This window comes from Mytilus edulis, chromosome 5, assembly GCF_963676685.1.
Source record: "Mytilus edulis chromosome 5, xbMytEdul2.2, whole genome shotgun sequence".
In the NCBI taxonomy this organism is placed as follows: domain Eukaryota; kingdom Metazoa; phylum Mollusca; class Bivalvia; order Mytilida; family Mytilidae; genus Mytilus; species Mytilus edulis.
In genome coordinates this window covers 49,510,771-49,532,139 of record NC_092348.1, presented here as the reverse complement: position 1 = coordinate 49,532,139, position 21,369 = coordinate 49,510,771, and the positions used below count along the sequence as shown (strand labels likewise).

At 31.0% G+C, this 21,369-nt stretch overlaps 1 protein-coding gene across 1 annotated transcript; it reads right to left on the bottom strand.

The window, feature by feature from the left end:
* Window positions 1–4,743: 4,743 nt before the first annotated feature.
* On the bottom strand, window positions 4,744–20,954 carry LOC139523860 (extracellular matrix organizing protein FRAS1-like). The gene is made up of 13 exons (XM_071318203.1): window positions 20,746–20,954; window positions 18,241–18,366; window positions 16,624–16,758; window positions 15,062–15,076; window positions 13,773–13,890; window positions 11,858–12,009; window positions 11,192–11,323; window positions 10,775–10,801; window positions 9,794–9,908; window positions 7,046–7,233; window positions 6,362–6,490; window positions 5,612–5,725; window positions 4,744–5,195 (listed from the first exon to the last, which is right to left on the bottom strand). The coding sequence occupies exons 1-13, from the start codon at window positions 20,804–20,806 to the stop codon at window positions 5,146–5,148; spliced, it is 1,362 nt and encodes a 453-aa protein (XP_071174304.1). The 5' UTR covers window positions 20,807–20,954; the 3' UTR covers window positions 4,744–5,145.
* Between the last annotated feature and the right edge of the window lie 415 nt (window positions 20,955–21,369).

The following is a 21,369-nucleotide window of genomic DNA, read 5'->3' as shown; positions in this document are numbered from 1 at the left end:
AAATAATAGATGCATTGTTTTGAGTTTTTTTGGATCAAGAAAGATAACTTCAAACAAATGCAAATCACAAATGCATTTTGCATTGCATTATATTCACAGAGACTTATATCGAATAAAATCATTGACAAAAATGATAACGTCAATCTTGACATAATTGCGTCTCAGAAAAAGGAAGTATCACTAAATTATATTATATTATTGGTCTATAAGTGTACTAGGTCACATTGAAAGGTAAAACAATGAAGTCTTAAATGTTATCTACTCTATCAATGATGTTCTTATATATATTAAATGTAAAATGTTCTGATGGTTCTAAATTCAAGCAAGTGAAAAAAAATATTCTACTTGCCTACAGTGTGATAAAACTTATTTACACTTTGACTGTTTCACACTGATGCAATGTACTAACATATTTGATTTAAATGTTTTGAATTCATGACATAAAAAACCTACCGTCATTGAAATGTGAAACATGATAAATTCACACTCTACAATTATAATCAACATAATATCATTTTAGAGTAAGTAAACTCAACATTAAGACGAAAAGGCGATGTGTTTCTGAAAAAGTAATTTATGCAGAATTCACCAGAAAATTGTGAAACTGAAGTTTAGATGATAAGGATCAAATGAACCAGTATAACATCAAGACAATATGTTATCCAAAAATATATAATTACAGTTTAAAAAAGGTAATGTGTTATGCTGTGCTATTAAGAATTAAAATCACATTTTGCTTTTCAAAATAGTAATATCGTCAAGGATACTAAATAACATAATACACTGTTCTGTGCGTTTATGGATTAAGAAAGATAACTTGAATTTAATTCAAATAACAAATTTTTATTCAATTTGCATTCCACTATGATTCCGAGACTTATACCAAGTATCAAAGAAAATCTTTGACAAAGAAAATAACTTAAATCTTTTCTGAAGTCAGCACTTCGGCTTGACATGAATATCAATTATATGCTAATTTTAATAAATTTCCTGTTACAAAACTTTGAATTTTTCGAAATCTAAGGATTTTCTATACTATGAATAGATTACCTTAGTCGTATTTGGCAAAACTTTTTCAAATTTTGGGTCCTCAATGCTCTTCAACTTTGTACTTGTTTGGCTTTATATCTATTTTGATCTGAGCGTCACTGATGAGTCTTATGTAGACGAAACCAGCGTCTGGCGTATTATATTATTATCCTGGTACTTTTGATAACTATTTACTAAAATACAAATTAATTAATTAGCTTGACAATCTATTGTATTTCAAAAAATAATGTTAATTAGCAAACATTTATATGCATCCCTGTTTGGTGTCCAATAATAAAAATTATTAAAAAAAAATTAAAAGAGAGAGAGAGAGAGAGAGAGAGAGAGAGAGAGAGAGATATTTGAAAATGAGAAACGTCAAACATTACACAAAATGAATTAATTTCATCTTCAAAATTACGTCTAAAGTAGTTTAATGACACTATCAAACTTGTAATTGTCTCAGAAGCAAGGTTTATATTAGTGTGCAAATGTTCATAGAAATGATCAATTTATTATTCAAAAATTTATACTCACCACAATTTATCTTAAAGTGAAATAACAAAAATACCGAATTCCAAGGAAATTCATTAAGGAAAGTCAATCTAACGAATTGAAAACAATTGTCATTTTCCTGACTTGGACATTTCCGTATGTAAAATAGGCTTTATCTATTTCGAATTAAATAAATTTCAAATCACAAACATCAATTAAAATCATCCATACCGCACATGATGCGTTGTGCCCATTTTTAATGGAACACGGATCAAATTGAAGAAATTGAGCACGGTTTTGATTCCGGAAAATTAGATAATTTAACACCATGCTTATATATTTTCACAATCGTTTATAAAGTATACTTTAGTATTCAAATCATAAAAATTGTAATATTTTAGATACTAGCATAATGAATAAGGGGATATTATACCAACTATTTTTCCCTTATTGATTTGGTAAATTCTTTGGAAAATGAGCTAAAAAATACTCTTAGCTCAAAAGGTTCCCTGAACATAATAAATTTTCACGAGGAGCACACGATGTTATTGTAATCATAGGTACGAGTTCCAGATTTCTGATTCAAAGATATCTATATTAGGAAGTTTAGCCGAGCTAGTATATGAAAAGAAAGACAACAAGCCGTTTCAGTTGATAAATCGTATGGTATATCGACTCTTTAATTAAAAGGCAGCACAGAAACACAACAATAAATAAAACGTAGAAACATAATAAACCTAAACAATGAATAAAGGCTAGTAGAAACATTTAAGAAACAAACAATTTGTGGACGGAACAAAATATTTCCACTTTTCATTTCGTTTATTGGAATAAAAAGAGACAACGAAAACACGCTAAAAAAGTAAATCGACCCCAATTCCGAGCAAAATATACGGGGAACTTACTATTTAGGTCATGTATGTAATGCTACTTTGGGCATTTTTGTATTTGAAAATGAGCATCGTCAATTATAACAATAGTCAACAAAACAATCACGTCTGGAGGAATACAATAAAACTTCTGAAGTAATAGTCTTAAAAGAGAAGATCATATTTGTGCAGAAGAATGCATATAAACATCGACATACAAAATAATGAATTGATTATCCAAACATATATACTCACAAAAATTTATCTTATGTGTTATATCCATAACGAATGAAATAAATCACACATATATAAATAAAACTATTCTAACCACACATGATGCGTCGTGCCCAAATTAAGATAGAACACGGAGCAAGTCGAATACATATACGGATTTGATTCCGGACCATTGAACAATTTAAAACTATGGATATTTGTATTCACAATCATTTATTAAGGACACTTGGTTTTTTTGTTTCCTATAGTTATACATTTTATACTAGCATAATGAATAAGGTTATATAACACCAGCTTGATCACCCGTAACCGATATGGTATATTAATCCAAAGGATGCTAAGTTAAAAGCATTAAACTTAGTAAATTGTAACAGCAAAGGTGCAATGCATAACTTGTTATGGAAAAAACAGAAAGATCGAAATATATTGATTGCCTGATTGTTTCATTTTTAGATTAGTTCGATATTGCAATTAAAAGCACTAACGGTTTTTATTATCTGTTTCCGCCTCAAATATATTCCTAGATGCAAGTTCTTACGAAGAGTATATCGATGCGGAAAGTGGAATGTGACAGTTATTATCCATTCGATTGATGTGTTTGAGCTTTTGATTTTGCCATTTGATTAGGGACTTTTCGACTGTAAAGTCCTGTTGATTTTCTCTTTGTATACCAGCTTGACAAAACTTCCTGACATAAATTTCTTTTAATCAGAAAACTGGTGCTCGTATCCATGTTCACAATTACATCGGTATTTATATCCAGGAATCCTTTTGAGCTAAGAGCTTTTTAGCTCTCTTTTCATAAGAATTTACCTAAAACTTCCGGGAAAAAATTGTTGGTATGATATAGCCTTATTCACTATGCTAGTATTTAAAATATTACAATATTTATGATTTGATTACTCAAGTGTACTTTATAAACGATTGTGAAAAAACATAAACATCGTGTTAAATTATTTTGATGTATTTAATTTTCCGGAATCAAACCGTGTTCGACTTGTTCGATTTGATCCGTGTTCTATTCAAATTTGGGCACAACGTTTCATATGCCATATGGATAATTTTAATTGATATGTGTGATCTAAAATTCATTTCATTCGAAATAGATAAAGCCTATTTTCTACATACGGAAATGCCTGTACTAAGCCAAGACAATTGTTTTCAATTCGTTTTAATTGACTTTCTTTTCGTTTTGAATTTTGCTCGGAGTTTAGTATTTTTGTGATTATATTTAATTCGATACAAGTACCCGTTTTCCGATTGCATGAATGTTATAAAAGAATGTTTCATTTAATGTATTTGAGCTTTTAATTTAATCCTGGTATCTATGATGAGTCTATTTTTTCCCATTTGATAAGGGGCTGTCCGTTTTAAATTTACCACGAAGTTCAGTATTTTTGTGATTTACATTTTATGCCGAGCTAGAATATGAAAAAAAAGTCAAAAGACTTTTAAGTTGATAAATCATACATTTTTTCGACTCATATTTTAGTGACAGCATAAAATCACACACATACAAAAAAGATAAAACATAATGAGATAAAAAAGAATTAATGTGTATTAAATTAATTTAATACAGAACATAGAATATTGAGAAAAACAACACTCATTTTACGTATTCAAATCGGACAATATGTGTTTAAATGTAGCACTAATACAATAGTTTGGTCTGCACTGTTTATCAAACAAAAAGCTACGAAAATAGACACAACAACACCTGATACAGTTTCTATGTAGACTTTCGTTTGTATTTCCGTCGTTGTTTATCCTTTTTTCCCTAGGCGTTGTCAGTATGTTTTTCGACTTACAGTTTTAAATAACTTGTTTTTCGACTAACAGTTTTAAATAACTCTTTTATATCTTTTTTATATATACCTTATCACGATCATACTGTCCTGTTTCATAAACCTTCTACGTATCGAAAGCAACAGATATATTTAAACATTTGATTAGAGAGACTTAGAATATATTGAAATAGACACAGTTCAAACAGAGTCTCAGTCATTTCCCTTTAAACAGTAAAAATAAGATTAGTAATAAAGGTATTTTAAACTACTAACAGTTAATATATATGACATCTGACAATTCGGTTGTATATTAAAAATTAAAAACTATGTTATGAATTATTTCAGTTTTATTGTTTTATAACCACGGTAATTATTTTAAAATAATATGGAACCTGCTGCATATAGTACGAGGAATATTGTACATTTTAGGAATCATTCCCTGATGCATATCTCTGATCCTTTTGGCCTCGAACACCACTTAAGATATATTTATTGTCCAAATGCACGTCTGGTGCAATAAATTGGTACCATTAATGTGATAACAAGCTTAATAATTAAAACTTGGTGTATATCCAGGCTTATCATTTTCTGTACGCATGTTACAATTATTCTAAGATTTTCTAATGTTTTTCAGAACAATTCATTTTATATCAACTATACAAAAAATGCGGATTAAAAATTGAAATGTAATCAGAATAAATAGGCAATTTAATGTTCGAAAAAAAGAGTTATTACTTTCCAATCGCGATCCAAGTAGGAGTTGTATTTTTCACTGATCCAGCTGAAAAGGAAAATCAAAATGCTTTCGTTCATATGTAAACAAAAAATTGAAATCATAAATCACAAGAAAAAAAAACACCAGTTGATAATATTGAGAAAAGAATCAGAATCTATCAGAAATAGGTCAAACATTTGGTGAAAAAACGATCATAAGGGTATTTTCTTCTTCTGTAATGTTATGTAGAAAAGTTGAATGTGGCACCCTCTAATGTATTTTAATGCAATTATCTTTTTACTGTGTTCGTGTATATTTATCTTTTGAACAACTAAAAGGAAAAATGAAAATCATAAGAAACTAGTTTTCACTTATCTATGAAACTGTTGCTGCCATATTTCAAATAAACAGTAAATGAATCTAGACGCAAAGATACAAATTATATTTTAAAAAGTACAAAAAATGTTGAATTATATACTTACCACATATGCCGCATGTAACTGGACATTTTTGTCGAAGATATGCATCGCCACAAACATGTCCGTCAGCACAGTCGATGTATGTAACATCAACACATGGCGGAGTTGTTGTTCGAACTAAAAATAACGTTCAATAAAAAAACTAACATCTTTCATGAGTTTTCATTATGTATTGTTTTAAGCAGTATAGGACAACACAAAGTAGTTCCAGACGATAAAATTGGTTGACTAATTGATGTATCAGACAAGGTCATTTTGATGCTGAAATTGAGCTCGGTTCAAATTCACTACACAAAATTTATCATGGTTCTTGCTATGATTTTTGTGTCCCTCTTGCTTCCAAAGTTTCTCAAATATCAACGCAACTTAGATTGTAAAATGTAATTTCAACTAAGGTCGTCTTAATTGACACCTTAGTTTCGAGATAGTTTTTAAAATTTATAAACAAAACAAGAAAGAATTGTTAAATCATATCAGTACCGCAGTAGTAGCTCCTGAGTCGTAAATTTTAACTGCTTAGGTTACAGGTTCGTTTGAAAATAGTTTCGATCTCAGCGTATTTGGAATCTAAAGTGCGATTCACCAAAGATATATAGGAGTAATTAATGCGAAAGATTGTCTTGTAAAACAGTTATCAAAATTTGGAACGTTATAAAAGTTGACAAACCCCCAAAATATATATCTTATCACATTTTGATAGAACTTTCGTCTGTATGTAAATAAAGTAAAAGCTTTCATAATGAAAGAACTTACCACATAGTTTACATGTTACTGGACATAATCTTCTCAAGTAAGTATCCCTACAGATATGACTGTCAATACATTTAATAAATGTAGAATCAATACACTGCGTCAACGAATTGGGTTGTGTCGAGGTTTTCACTGTTAGAAACATAAGTTTGACTTTTAATTTTATTTCTGATTAACTTGAATACTAAATTTGATTAAAAAAAATATCCAATAAATATATTTAAAAAATACCTGTATATGACTATATTCGGACTATAGCTTGATGCAACATTTTTCCCCTTGAAAAAGGTATATTTGAATAATTGATAAAATTGAACATGTTTGCATTTTACTTTTGAAATATTTACATTTAATTACTGTAGAAACATATAATTTCCTGTATCCTTTTGTATAATCGTAGAATAAGTTTGTTGAAAGAATGAGACACACATCTTGGTTGACTATTTTGGGTTCTTATTATTTATTTAATGATGGCATTGTACACTTATTTTTTAAATCATTAACCAAGAATTTTGAGAGCTAAAAACTTAATAACAAACATAAAATAATGCACATGTTCATAGCTAATCTTCATAAGAAAAAAAGACACATATATTGTTTTGAATAAGATGTCGCATATGTAATACTTAATGTCACCTGTTTCTATTTCCATTCATGCACTATAATATTTGTACCATATTTACAAACCCGGAATAGTTGTTAGTCTGGTATATAAGTTTGTAACATTTTTCACTGAAGCTATACTTCCGCCAATCAAAGCTGAATTAACTGATGACGTCTGCAGATATCCAATTTTGCAAACAATTGTTGGACAGCAGTCTCCCGATTTCTTTATTTCCCTACATCCAGATGGCAAATTTGAATAGGTAGGGCATCTAATAAGATAAACATCATAATTAATTATCAAAGGTACCAGGATTATGATTTAATACGCCAGAATCTCGTTTTGTCTACATAAGACTCGTCATAAAGCTCGTTACGACATTCCCGTTCAGTTTTCCTCGATCGTATCGATCATACTATCACCGAATATGTATTAACCGCGAGCAACTCGGTTACTCTATTGTCCTCTGCCTTCTAAAGGATACCACAAGTGGATCCAGTCTAGTTTTCTACCGAAGCACCTAAGATCACATGAGTATTTAGATATACACGTTCGTGTGTGCTTAAAATGGTTATTTTTAAGAAATAATTGATTCAATCTATACTTTATTGTAGTTTCAACATGGGTAGGCATTATATACTTGATTAATTTTGCCAGAGCGATAGTGAGGGCTAAATAACACAAATATAATGTCTATCCATGTTAAAACTACAATAAAGTATAGCGTGCATCAATTATTTCGATTCTAATTAGGACAATTAAGGTAATTTTCTATGTCCGATGTTTATAAGTGTAGAGCCATTGTGTAGGCTCTTCCATGAACCCCCCTTTTTTGTTTGTAAAGAAGCAAACGACTGGCACTGTGATGTTTTAGGGGAGGAGTGTTGAACAGCCAGCATAACGGTTGAAGAATCTAGGTCAAATATGTCAATTCCCAAATACAACACATTACAGTCATAATAAATGAATTAGTAACAACCTGTGCATCATTTAAGAGTTAGGAAGTGTTTTTAGTTAATTAAATATAGTAAATGCATGTCAATTTGATAAAAATAATTATTCTGCAGTAGTCAATATACGCATGTGCAAAACAAATTATTTGATATAGATCATGGGTTTATTTACAAAGCGAAAGAAGCACGTCATATAAGAATTATAGATAAACCTTCATTCGAAGCCGATAAATGATTGGAAAAGCATATTAAAAAAGCGTAAAGATTATAATGAACTTTAAACAAAACATACAAATACCAAAGATGTCGACCTAGAGAGACAATGTAAATTAAATTCCTTCCCTCTGTAGGCAGATGAATTTGAGTTCAGGTAGGTCTAGGCTAAACGCCAATTGGATATCAGAACAACAAACAAATAAACCAAAAAAGACACCTTAATAAATACGAAGGTCCATTTTATATGAATTGTAAGATCTAAATGCCAAAATGTCTAGAGAGTTTAGAATGAGTAAAATTAAGAACAAAATAATCTTCTTTTTTCAATAATAAAGAAACACACCAAGAAACAACTACAACTACGTTATTTGACAATGCCAGAGGAGAGTAGGCTCTCTATGTAGAAGAGAAGCAACTGATACCAAAGGGACATGCAAACTCACAAATCGAAAACACATTGACAAATTCATATCCAAAAACGATAAAATCGATCGAAAGACAAACAAAATCATATAAAACGCAAGATCGAAAACTAAAGACTAAGCAACACGAACCTTACCAAAAATTGGTAATGATCTCAATTGCTCTTGATGGAAAGCTAACTCAAAAACTGTCAACGTGAATGTAATCAATGTATACTTGATGGTACGAGTATCAGGATTTATAAATTTAAATTAAAACACTCCACATTATTTTCGGAGACAACTAGAGAAAACAATAAATCATCGGTTTCAGACATATTCAATTCTACGTACGAGATCAAGACGTTTATTTTTTTATTTTTTAATCTGAAGTTGTACAAACGCCATAGTATATACCGTGTATCTGATTATTAAAAGTCAAACTTCGACAGGAATCTTCACAGTCAAGTCTTATAATACCAAAGGACAAACTTCAATTCATCTATTATAAAAATGTAACTGCATGACTTGGATGGAAGGTAGTCACATTGACACTCATACCACATCTTCGTATATCTATGTGTAGGGTATTATTGATAAGGCCTTCAACTACCGGTCAACCGGTTAATCGGTCGAACGATTATACGAGTAACCTGTTAGGCAAAAGTGTACGATTTGACAATACTACTACAAAAGTATTGCATGTTAAAACGCTTGTTGAAACGTTCAAATCCGCTGCATTTGTTTGTACCTGTCTAAAGTCAGCAACCTGTTGTTCAGTGATTGTCGTTTGCTGATGTGGTTCATGGGTGTTTGTCGTTTTTCATATAGATTAGACCGTTTGTTTTTCTGTTTGAATGGTTTTACACTAGTTATTTTAAGTCACACTTGTGAATAGCTATATGACCCAAAAAGGTAATCTATAATCTTTTATGCAATGTTGCATTATCTTTTTATGCAATGTTGCATAATCTTTTTATGCAATGTTGCATAATCCTTTTATGCAATGTTTCATAATTTGGAAAAGGATATTTCAAATGGCCTCAAAAGTGCCAAACTAATTTTAAAACTATTCATAAATACAAATAATGGTATAATATTTCTCAAAAATACAAAACAAGTTAAACAACTGCTATCCCCTAATGTTAAATGGATGGTACATTTTGTACATTTAAAGAGTACTTTGTTCTAATAATTTGGTATTGGTTCCCTGTGAATGTAGTGATTAGATATGAAACAACTGTCACAACTGACAACTTACATATTATAACATCTATAGTATCCATATAAACCATCATCACAAACACATTCAGTATCACAACCAACCTGCCATTTATCATCTTGACTGTAAACTTCCCTATTGAACACGCACTTATCTGTAAATAATAATTATCTAACTTATTACTACTGAATTAAAATTCTTGTGCGAAGTTTGGATATATCAACTGACAACCTAAAAACAGAGTGTCTGCAACAAGTAATTTTTATTAACAGCTTTCTTCGCACCAGATGATAAATATGCAAGTTAAACAGTTGCAATCAACATTTGACTATACTGAAAGTCATATTTTGTGTGAGCTTGTAAACGTTTATGAAATTATAAATCCTGAATATTATTCGAGAGACGACTTCATAGTAAGAACTAAGGACACAAATTAAACTAAAACATGCAGTGAAGGTAGAACACTATTTCAGTCTTAAAACCGTAGAAAATGAACCGTTTAAAAATAGTTTTGAACTCTATAAATTAAAACAACAAAGAACTTAAAAAAATTAAAATAGTTATAAAAGGAAAATTCTAAATAGAAATTATTATTTGGCAAAACTTTTAGGAATTTTTTGTCCTCAATGCTCTTCAACTTCGTACTTAATTAGGCCTTTTAAAAAGTTTGAATCGAGCGTCACTGATGAATCTTTTGTAGACGAAACGCACGTCTGGCGTAAATATAAAATTTCAATCCTGGTATCTATGATGAGTTTATTAAGGAAAAGTAATGTCTGCTCAAATAGTGACACATGCCATATTGTTCTTCGAAAATCGTCTATAAACATTTTAATTTTTATTTTAATTTTATTTTTTCAAATTTGCTTAAATCTGTATCCTTAGCTTTGAATTAACAAAAACTACAGTATGCTAGCTAACGTGCTCCAGAAGAACAAATGGAAACTGCGGCGACAACATGCATATCTTATGTGTTTCCGGGAGCCTAAAAATATTCCAGTGTTTATTTAAGTTACATACCTTCCTTACCAGGAGTCGAGGTTACATCTACAAATAGATAGTAATTTGTCTTTGAATATTTTGAATTTCCTAACCTGAACATGTAATGGAAACTTCACAAAATAAATTGGTGTTGTCAAACTATTCCAATATCTATATAATCACACAAAGTACAGAAAGTGGTATTACAGAAATTAACATAAAATTAGTTTGGGTTGTATTCTCTAAAGGCATTCATAAGCAACTCTAGTCATTTTACAAAACTAGATATAACGCACCATTTGGTACTGTTTGATATATTTTACAACCTGGCTGGCTCTATTACATTACCAACCCATCAACCAAAATTATCAACAATTAATAAGAAATTGGCAGGAACAGTAAAAAAATAAAGAGTTTAAATGATTTAAAACAAAATTTGCATAGCTCTACACTTACTACAAAGGTTACAGTACTGCCTGCAATTATCTTTTGCCCAGGGAGCATATATTGCACAAGTATTGAGGCCATACTGATGACAATTTCTTAGTTTGTCAGCACATGGTGGAGGAGTTATCTCTCCTGGTCGGCCTGAAACACACACAAAATACAATATTTCCAATTTAATCATTTAAATATAAGTTATTTATCAATTGATATTGCTTATGTTTTTCCTTTGTAGGAAGCTGATAAAAACATTTAAGTGGAGACTGTTTTTAGTTTTCAGAAGCTGCAGAGTTTGTCCCCAGTTTTAAGAAGTTCTTGTTGCTCAATCTTTATATTTTTGTGTTATTTCCTGCTAAACATTGCATTTCTGTTAACTTTTTTTAGGTGTTGTCTTTCAACTGATGGTTTCTAGTTATAACCAATTAAGATTTAAAACTACAAGACAAGAACCACGAATGGCATATCATATGAGTTGTTTCCATGAGGCTGAATTCAAAATATATTCATGGAATATACATAAGCAGGACTGGTTTAAGTGAAAGTCGGAAACGCGAAAAAAATATATACATTTAACAATAATTCTACAAAACTATCAGAAAAAAGAGTGAAACAAAAATTCATGTGTGATCTTCCCTTATCATTTTGTTATTTCTAAGGGAACCGGAATATAATTCATACTTGCTCCTCTTCCACTTATTGATCCCGTTCCTTCAAACGAGCTTGCTATTGTTTGAGTATGTTGGTTTGTGCTGCATCGTGGCTGTTTGCAGCATTGCTGTGATTCTTGAACCAATGAACAATTATGTGGTAAATTAAAATATATTGGGCACCTGAAATAGATAAATATTTATGATGTGATAGATTCATATCTAAAATAAAGGAATTAAATAATTCTATTTCATAAAAGAAACTTTAAATAAAGTTTATCATAAATATGCAACAGAAACCAAACTCCACGTTGCGAACAGCCGGTCAAAATACTGGATTTCATGTGAATAAACTCATCATAGATACCAGGATTAAATTTTGTATTTACGCCAGACGCGCGTTTCGTCTACAAATGACTCATCAGTGATGTTCGAATCCAAAAAGTTAAAAAGGCCAAATAAAATACAAAGTTGAAGAGCATTGAGGACAAAAATTCCTATAAGTTTTGCCAAATACAGCGAAAGTAATCTATTTCTTCGGTAGAAAAGCTTTAGTATTTCAAATATTCAAAAGTTTTGTAAACAGTTAATTGATAAATATGACCATATCAATAAGAGTGTTTTATGACTGGAATCCCATTAAACACAAAACATACGGTTTTTTTTATTCTTAGCGGTGTTCATAAGAATACTGAAAAAGTGTAAATATCCATAAAACTGTATATCTATAAAATTCCAACCTATCAGTTTAACCTTAAAGTATGACTTTTGTAGATACTGACCATTTAAAAATATTTTTTCTTTTATCTATACTTTTTCCAAAAGTTGATTTATTTTACAATGAACATGGAAAATAAAAAGAGTTTACAAACTAGAGGCTCTCAAGAGCCTGTGTCGCTCACCTTGGTCTATGTGCATACATGAATTAAACAAAGGACAAAGATGGATTCATGACAAAATTGTGTGTTGATGATGGTGATGTGTTTGTAGATCTTACTTTACTGAACATTCTTGCTACTTACAATTTTCTCTATCTATAATAAACTTGACCCTTTAGTTACAGAAATTTACAAAAATTTACCAAATTAATCAAAATTGTTAAAAATTAGCTATAAAGGGCAATAACTCCTTAAGGGGTCAATTGACCATTTTGATCATGTTGACTTATTTGTAGATCTTACTTTACTGAACATTATGTCTGTTCACAGTTTACCTCTATTTATAATAATATTCAAGATAATAACAAAAATTGGCAAAATTTCCCTAAACTTACCAATTATGGGGCAGCAACCCAACAACAGGTTATCCGATTCATCGGGAAATTGCAGAGCAGATAGATCTTGACCTGATAAACAATTTTACCCCATGTCAGATTTGATCTAAATGCTTTGGTTTCAGAGATATAAGCCAAAATCTACATTTTACCCCTATGTTCATTTTTAGCCATGGCAGCCATCTTGGCTGGTTGGCTGGGTCACTGGACACATTTTTCAAACTAGATACCCCAATGATGATTGTGGCAAAGTTTGGTTTAATTTTGCACAGTAGTTTCAAAGGAGAAGATTTTTGTAAAAGTTAACGACGACGATGGACGCCGACGGACGCCGGACGCAAAGTGATGAGAAAAGCTCACTTGGACCTTCGGGGCAGGTGAGCTAAAAAGTACAGTATAAACACAGTTGTGTTCCTCTTGGCTTTCATTGAATGCATTTGTTTTCATCTATCGATAATTTATGATGGCAAATTCTCATTCGTGTAATATCACTCTTTTCAAGAAAGAGTTCGAATTTAAAAAAGTTTTATTTTTATTTCTATATTTTATTTTAAATGTATGTTTTCTGACCTTAAAGACAGAATCAAGTCACAAGAACAAAACTTGAATGTTGTGCGAGTAAAATTCGTATAATATAAGGAGATTTGTCAATATAGTATTAGTAATATAGTACTTATTGCTACATGTGTATCTTCCAGTCTGTCCATCTATACATTCACATTCATAATCACATCCATCAGTCCATGTTTCTCCTTCCTGGTACGTTGCTCCTTTATAGTGGCATTTTTTAACTGAGAAAAACAAATATTAAAAAAATACTTTCTTATATCACAAAAGTTCATCCCTCCAAAGCATATTTGTTACATAGAATAAAATAGGTTTTTCGAAGCATTGTGGGTTTTGACCTCCAATGATCTAGCTTACATATATTATTACTTGGGACCCCCTCCCCCTGGTTTGAATCGTCGTCTGTCTGTTTGGCGATTTTGATTTTTAACTCTGAACTTCTGTTAAATAAACATGCAAGGTATTATACACGATCGTTTTCTTAATAATTTAATATTTTTTTCATTTTCAAACGATTTTTGTTGAAATACATGATGATTAACATGTCCTTTGCAAAGGCTAACGGTTGTTTGAAAACTGCACCCCTACACTTTTTTCGATTAACTTTTGACAGTCTGACTCGGAAAGACGGTTGTATTTATACATCTTACACCAGTTATCCTATTCGGACCACATTTGACTCTAATAAACAATGAAAATTTAATATACGTCTCGCACGGTCTCGGGGATTTGTAATTGCTATATTACGTGCATAGAGAAAAATCATGTTTAATGTCTCAATAGATTGAAATATTAATTGATAGCTTCGATGTTTCCAGAGATTGACCTTCACCAGGAACGCCCTAGGTTAATAATTATGTGAAGTGCGTATTTATACATATCCCTACAAGCCTTTTTGAAAGCCGCTTTTCATTTTGTTTCAAAGATTTTAACCCACACTAGATGCGAATGTTTCCTTTCATAACTTTTAGATAACTTCCTATCGTTTTCTTCCTATTCAGTTGTGGTGATAAATTCGAAATCAGGCTGCTATGCGATAATATTTTTTGAAGATTCAATTTCAATTTGTTTTTTACTGTTTCTTATATTATCCGGTCACTTTGATTTCTTGTATTCTTATACACCCTGTAATCTCTAGAATTATCAAAATAGATGACAAAATTCGGTTACAAAGTGAATGTTCGTGTCTGTTAACTGTATTTAGTCAATTGCTATTTTTATCTATAAAAAACACCCATTGATTTCTATGAAAGAAGAGATTCCTCAGAGCACGATAGATAAAAATCCTACCTTAAAACACAGCATATATATGAATTAAAAAATATCTTTGCACAATAAGCATTAGTTGGATATGTCATTCATCCGAAGAAAAAGAACTTTTTTATGTTTACTTACAGAATCCGACATCGCCTGCAAAAAATAATAAATAAGATTTTAATATATTTTATCAAAATTACATTAAACAGTATTTTACAGTAGCCAGCAATACTTTTTGTAATTTTCATCAATAGGTACTAACGTGTTAGTACATAAATGTATCCTAATACCAGTAGCCAAACGAGTGCCACCGATAGAGCAAACATGGTTACTCTTTCGATACACAAAAGTTCCTCACTTTCAAAAACGTTTCCTATCTTTGGTTATTATATACTTAATTGAACAAATTAAATGAGCTATGTTAATGACTTTTAATAATAAAATTCGATAATCTTCTTTTATTTTTTATTTTTTTTTACTAAGAATTTAGCCGTTTGAATGTCCTGACTGTGGGAAATGTGTTTACAATGGTACCATCATGATTTTATATAACAACACTGCAAAACCTCTGCAAGGCACTTTATTTTATTTTATTTTAATTTTTTCATTCGTTTGTCTTTATTTAATTCAATTTTTTAACCATAACTTTGAAAACTTCACTTTTTATTTTCAAAACAATATAATCTTTTTCAATACCTCAATAAGAAAAGTTTTTGTTCAATGTTGCAATACAAAACATTCGCACAAGTATGATATACGCGTTTATTGCTATTTTGAAACTCACAGCACGAAGTAAATGCTCTCGTTCACTGCAAGTTAAAGCGGCTAGCATGTTCCTATTTCACTCGCCAGTTTGAATGAATGAATGAATCTTTATTGCAGAAGCATAGACATGCTATGGCAAAATTAACAACATATATTACATAATATAAAACATGAATAGACAGCAGAGAACAAAAGTATAATACAATGACATGACATATAAAGTTATGAGACTATATTTGATCGTATATTCCATGCAGCTTTTACATAATTACATAATTTAATCGTAAGAGACTTACTAGAAGCTTGTAGCATATTTAATAGTTTTCGATCATTAGGCCAAGAACAATAATACTTTGGTAAAAATTGAGTTTGAATATTAATTAAAGTAAGTTTTTATATTTTTTTTATAGAAATAAAAGAAAAATCTGGAAGAAATACATGGCAAAAATTAAAAAAATATGACCACCAAGTACATGTATGTACAAAGCTTTAAATTATACACAAAAAAAAAACCAATCTCCGAAGTATAAACACCATGAATACGGTTTTGAAAACCTTTTCAAAAGCAATGATACATTAATATTGGATTTAAGAATTTGAATTTATTAAGATAAATATACTTTATGATGGTTTCGTCATTTTAACGGTACGAGTATTATCAAATCAATAAAGATAGCTTTAATGTATTTTAACTGTAATATAGCATATACTTTTTTTTAAAGGCAGCTACCATGCAAAATAGGTATTATCCTATAAGTTAAATGGCCAAAATTGTATTATCTATAAGTTAAATGGCCAAAATTGTATTATCTATAAGTTAAATGGCCAAAATTGTATTATCTTCAAGAGCATGTACATTCTTGTTATTAAATATGATATCGTTTTAATCACAATGCTGTACAGTATTTTGCCGCGAAACTTAGCTTTTTATTTACCACACAATCCACAGTGCAGTCTACAGTTGTATTCTGACCACGCATAGTAACGTGGATCATGGCAAACATCTATGCTGTAGTCAGAGCAGGTACTCAGTTTGTTTGTACATGGCGGTGGTGCTGTCGTGTACAGAGCTAAAATGGAAATAAAAGATTGTCTTCCTAGCAAGGGAACTAAAAAATAAACGATCCAAAATTTACAAAATGAAGTTTGCTGATTTGACATATTTCAGAAAATTAAATTTTTTTCCAATTTCGTTTGTTTAAACAATGATTATTCGGTGAGAAAGTCTGACACGCTCTGTGTGGGAGTTATCAACTTAAACTTCACCATGACAACTAGACTACGTAGTTACACATCATACACAGCCAAAACGGACGCACTTCGCAAGGAAGTCGTGCTTTTCAGAAGGGAACATATCATAAGCATTGGATTTGAATGATAAATGTATACTCAAGTCCCGGGTACAGTTAATGTGCAGAAAAATGTTCAGTAGCTTACTGGCGTATTAAATTATCATCCTGGTACCTTTGGTAACTATTTACACCACTGGTCGATCCTAAAGCTGGTGGACGTTTCATCCCCGAGGGTATCACCAGCCCAGTAGTCAGCACTTCGGTGCTGACATGAATATCAATTATATGGTAATTTTTATAAATTTGCTGTTTACAATAAACAGATAAACACTCGTGGAAAATAGTATGTCATAAATCAATTACAGTGGTCAGTGACCGGAAATTTAATTACACGTGTATTGTCAGATAAAGTCTTCAATCCATTTAAATCCCGGAGGTCATACTTTGACATATTTGTATTAGTTCGAGATAAAAAATGAATTTTGAATGCTTTTGTTAACCTTGGGATCGTAAATTTAGTTCGACTCAACCGAAATTTCGACTCATCCAATTTCGACTCATCAGGAGTCGAAATACATACATTTCTAGGGAACAAAGTTCGGGACCACGTGAAAACTTCGACTCAACCGAAATTTCGAGTCAACCGAGTTCGAGACAACGAGAGTTAACTGTGTACTTTGAATTTTTCGAAAACTAAGGATTTTCTTATTCCAGACATGATTAACTTAGCCGTATTTAGCACAACTTTTTAGAATTTTGGGTCCTCAATGCTCTTCAACTTTGTACTTGTTTGGCTTTAAAACTATTTTGAACTGAGCGTCACTGGTGAGTCTTATGTAGACGAAACGCGCGTCTGGAGTATCAAATTATAATCCTGGTACCTTTGATAACTATTTACTGTACTGTTGTAGAAAATATGGATCGTTGTTTGTTCCTTATATTAGTCACTCGTTTTTCGATTATGACTATATTACAGCTGATATTTTGTAATGTATTTTTGTAAATTTTTCAAATTTTTTTTATAAAGCGACAAAATTTGATATTCAAATTCTGTATAACGCTTGAGGGAAATGTGCATGAATGAGAGAGACATGACTTTCCTAAAAGTTCCTATGAAATCTTCCTAAAATCTGTATCTGCAGCTCGCGAAATCACGTGCAATTACAGCCATTGTCTACATATTCTATTTCAAACATTTGTATGAACTATTTACGTTTATCTTATATATATATTTAAAAAAAAAACATTCATTCTACTTACGTGCACAAAATTTACAGAACCTCTGACAATTTTCCGTTGCCCATGGAACATAGGTAGTACACATGTTTTCAACATATGCATTACAGCGGTCACTTTTGTCTTTGCATGGATCGACTGGTCTTGTGACTGTAGTGAATATGTTTTAAACAATCAAGCTTCGTTAAACTATGCATGATTTGTATTTGTTGAGATAATGGAATATTTCAATGATTTATAGATATAAAGAATTCGAATTATAGAAGAACTGAAATATTTCAAGAGCATCTTAAATACTAATTTTGACTACATAGAGTTGACCATAAAAACTTAGCATACAATGAGGCCAAAGTATTATGAAGACTAACCGACAGACATGAAAATTTTGCAAGAATTTAACCATATATTTAGTTATCCTATTACTAATTATGAATCAAAATTTCATATGCTAAACACAAATGTATTATTTTAAAAGGAGAAACTGGACCTGAAAATGAGACCAAGGATAATGGACAGGTGAGATCTTCGTAACGTTTGCCTTTGAATTCAATATATGAAGGCACGAATCATCTAGACATATAAAGCTTGGTACAAATATGACAATGAACAATATTCATTTGACCACACACATTTACATTAAATGGTCATGACAAACAAAAAAGCAATAAAATAGACAAGTATATATAATGTTTAGGGAGTGGCTGTGGCTTTCATATAAGAATTAAGCAAAATGGTTACAAATTCATGTATAATTGTTAACCACAAAAAGCAAAATGTTATATATTGATGTTATTGGTACTAACATTGATTTTGATTTTGAATTAAATAAAACATAACTGTATATAGATTGCTACAGATATGAGAACTCATTATTCTACATTTTGTCGATACTGTTTACTTATATTTTAGCAAGGTCATTCGTTTCACATACTATTTATATCGCTCTACCTTAAAACCGTTGAATGTGTACTGAATAATACTTTAATTTAGGTTGGGAAAACATGATGTATGTCTTAGTTGTAATAGGCTTTGAGGCAGCTTTCAGTAACCGTAAGTACTCATTTGCGGTGCTTTCTGTCTTCTGTTTTCCTGTTAGTTGTGTGTGTGTCTCTTTTGAGGCAAGCCAATTGCTACTGATTTTTACAGTTTTTGTTTTACATTTTGTGCTGTTACACAAGTATCCTAGCTAAGGGTATATATTGAGCACTCATGACATATTCAACCCCGCCACATTCCTTATGTGTCTGTCCCAAATCAGTAGTCTGCAGTTTCGTGGTTGTCGTTTGTTCATGTCTGTCGTACTAGTTTTTGTGGATTGTTTTTTCGTTTAAACTATTTTACATTTTTCTTGTCGTAACCTTTTATAGCCGACTATATGATTTGAGGTTTGCTCATTGTTGAAGACAATGGTTGCCTTTCTTTTCGTACATTCACTTCATTTTAACTCTTATGGGTAGTTGGTTCATCGACAACTTTCCCACATCTCTGTATTTTTATATGTAGATAAATGTTAACATACTTAAAATGAAACAATGAGAGAATCATCAGCGTTTTAAGCGGATATATTTTGCATATAGGTATCTTTCCCTAATCAGTATTTCAATATGTGTATAACCAACAAGCAATGGATAAAATTATTTTACAAACAAAATCGACTTTGGTCGGCAGCCATATTCTTCTGATCGCAAGATTAGTCCATCTATTTCTCTAACCTTGGCAAACCAATTATCAATTGGGCTTGAGCATCTGATAATTGCCACCAGAGTGTGTGCAAAAGATTACCCAATAATTTGGTATTGTATCAAAGAGTTAACAACCCAACCAAAGATCAGAACAGCCCAAGGCCACCAGCTGGCCCCTAAACAAAAATGTGTAAAACAACCCTTCCTCATTACCTCTAGCATAAGAAAATGAGTTTTGCTATCCACTTCGTTATGCACTTTCACTGAACGACCCAAAAGAACAGAAAACTGTTTTGGTGCATTATGTAAGTTTGTCAAGATATTATTCGAAAAATTATTTGTCTATTAAGAATAAGATAATTCATCGGAAAATTATCTTATTCTTAATATGTCATTTTGAATTTACTACATCGTATTATGTGTCAAAGTTACATAGGTGTCCCTAATATGTTTCAGTGTCTAATATGGTGCAATTTGGTGTTTATCATACATCAAGTTTATGATTTATATTCTACTTTCCAGCATTGCTGGAGTGCAAAACTTTGTGTTCTGCATATAATTTGCACCAAATTTAATTTTACATATCTTGAAAATACTACCACTTCGTTGGCTATCTTGTTGGCTATCTTGGTAGCAATTGTCTTATGGACGATGAGTTCATTCAAATTAATACTCAAGTATCCTTTCGGCGAAAAGGTTATAGTGACCTTTTATTTTTTGGTTCATTGCTCAGCTATTTTGCTTATTTGAATGTCCATTAATTGATTTCCAGCACTTGCGAGAAGTATTATTCGCCAGAATTTGCGGGAAATACTATTTTATATTATCTTACATGTAAAACACATACCTGTTGTTCCAGCTATTGTTTTTACTGTAAGTAATATGTAAATGAACAGAAGAACTTCCATTATGCAAACAACGCGTGTCTATCGGAGATTTTAAGAGGTCAGCAGGTGAACTTGCATACATAGATAATAAATGTTCTACGTTTTATCTTGTAGATGTGTCTGGTTAGGTCATTTAATGTATTATTATGGCTTAAGATTTGGATCACTAACCTATATCTAAAATATTTCAATAATTCCTTTTTTAATAACAAAAGAAAATTACTCAACAAAAACTAATATATAAAACGATTTAATTACTCCATTGTGTTTTTTTTATATATATATATATATGAAAACAAAAGCAGCACTGACAAGTGCAGACAGCATTGGATTTATTTAGAGTTTTTTTTATGATTTCTTACTCTAGATTAGCTTTCACGACAACGGAATGTACTGTAGACAGTAATTAGTGTTTGTATTACGTCTGTGGTAAGTCCTTCGACAACAATTACTGTATACCAACTTATTTTTGCTAAATTCACGCGCAGAAAAATAACGCGAATATGTAAAACAAATCTTTCCGTATTCAACTACATCAAGAAAATTGGTGAATCGCGAAGAGTCCTCGCGAAGTGTGATAGAAA

Coding starts and splice junctions, on each gene's coding strand:
- LOC139523860 (XM_071318203.1), bottom strand. CDS start 20,806: ATGGAAGTTCTTCTGTTCATTTACATATTACTTACAGTAAAAACAATA. Junction 18,367..20,745: donor AACAATAGCTGGAACAACAG/GTATGTGTTTTA, acceptor TATTCACTACAG/TCACAAGACCAGTCGATCCA. Junction 6,491..7,045: donor CAGACTAACAACTATTCCGG/GTTTGTAAATAT, acceptor TGTTTCTAACAG/TGAAAACCTCGACACAACCC.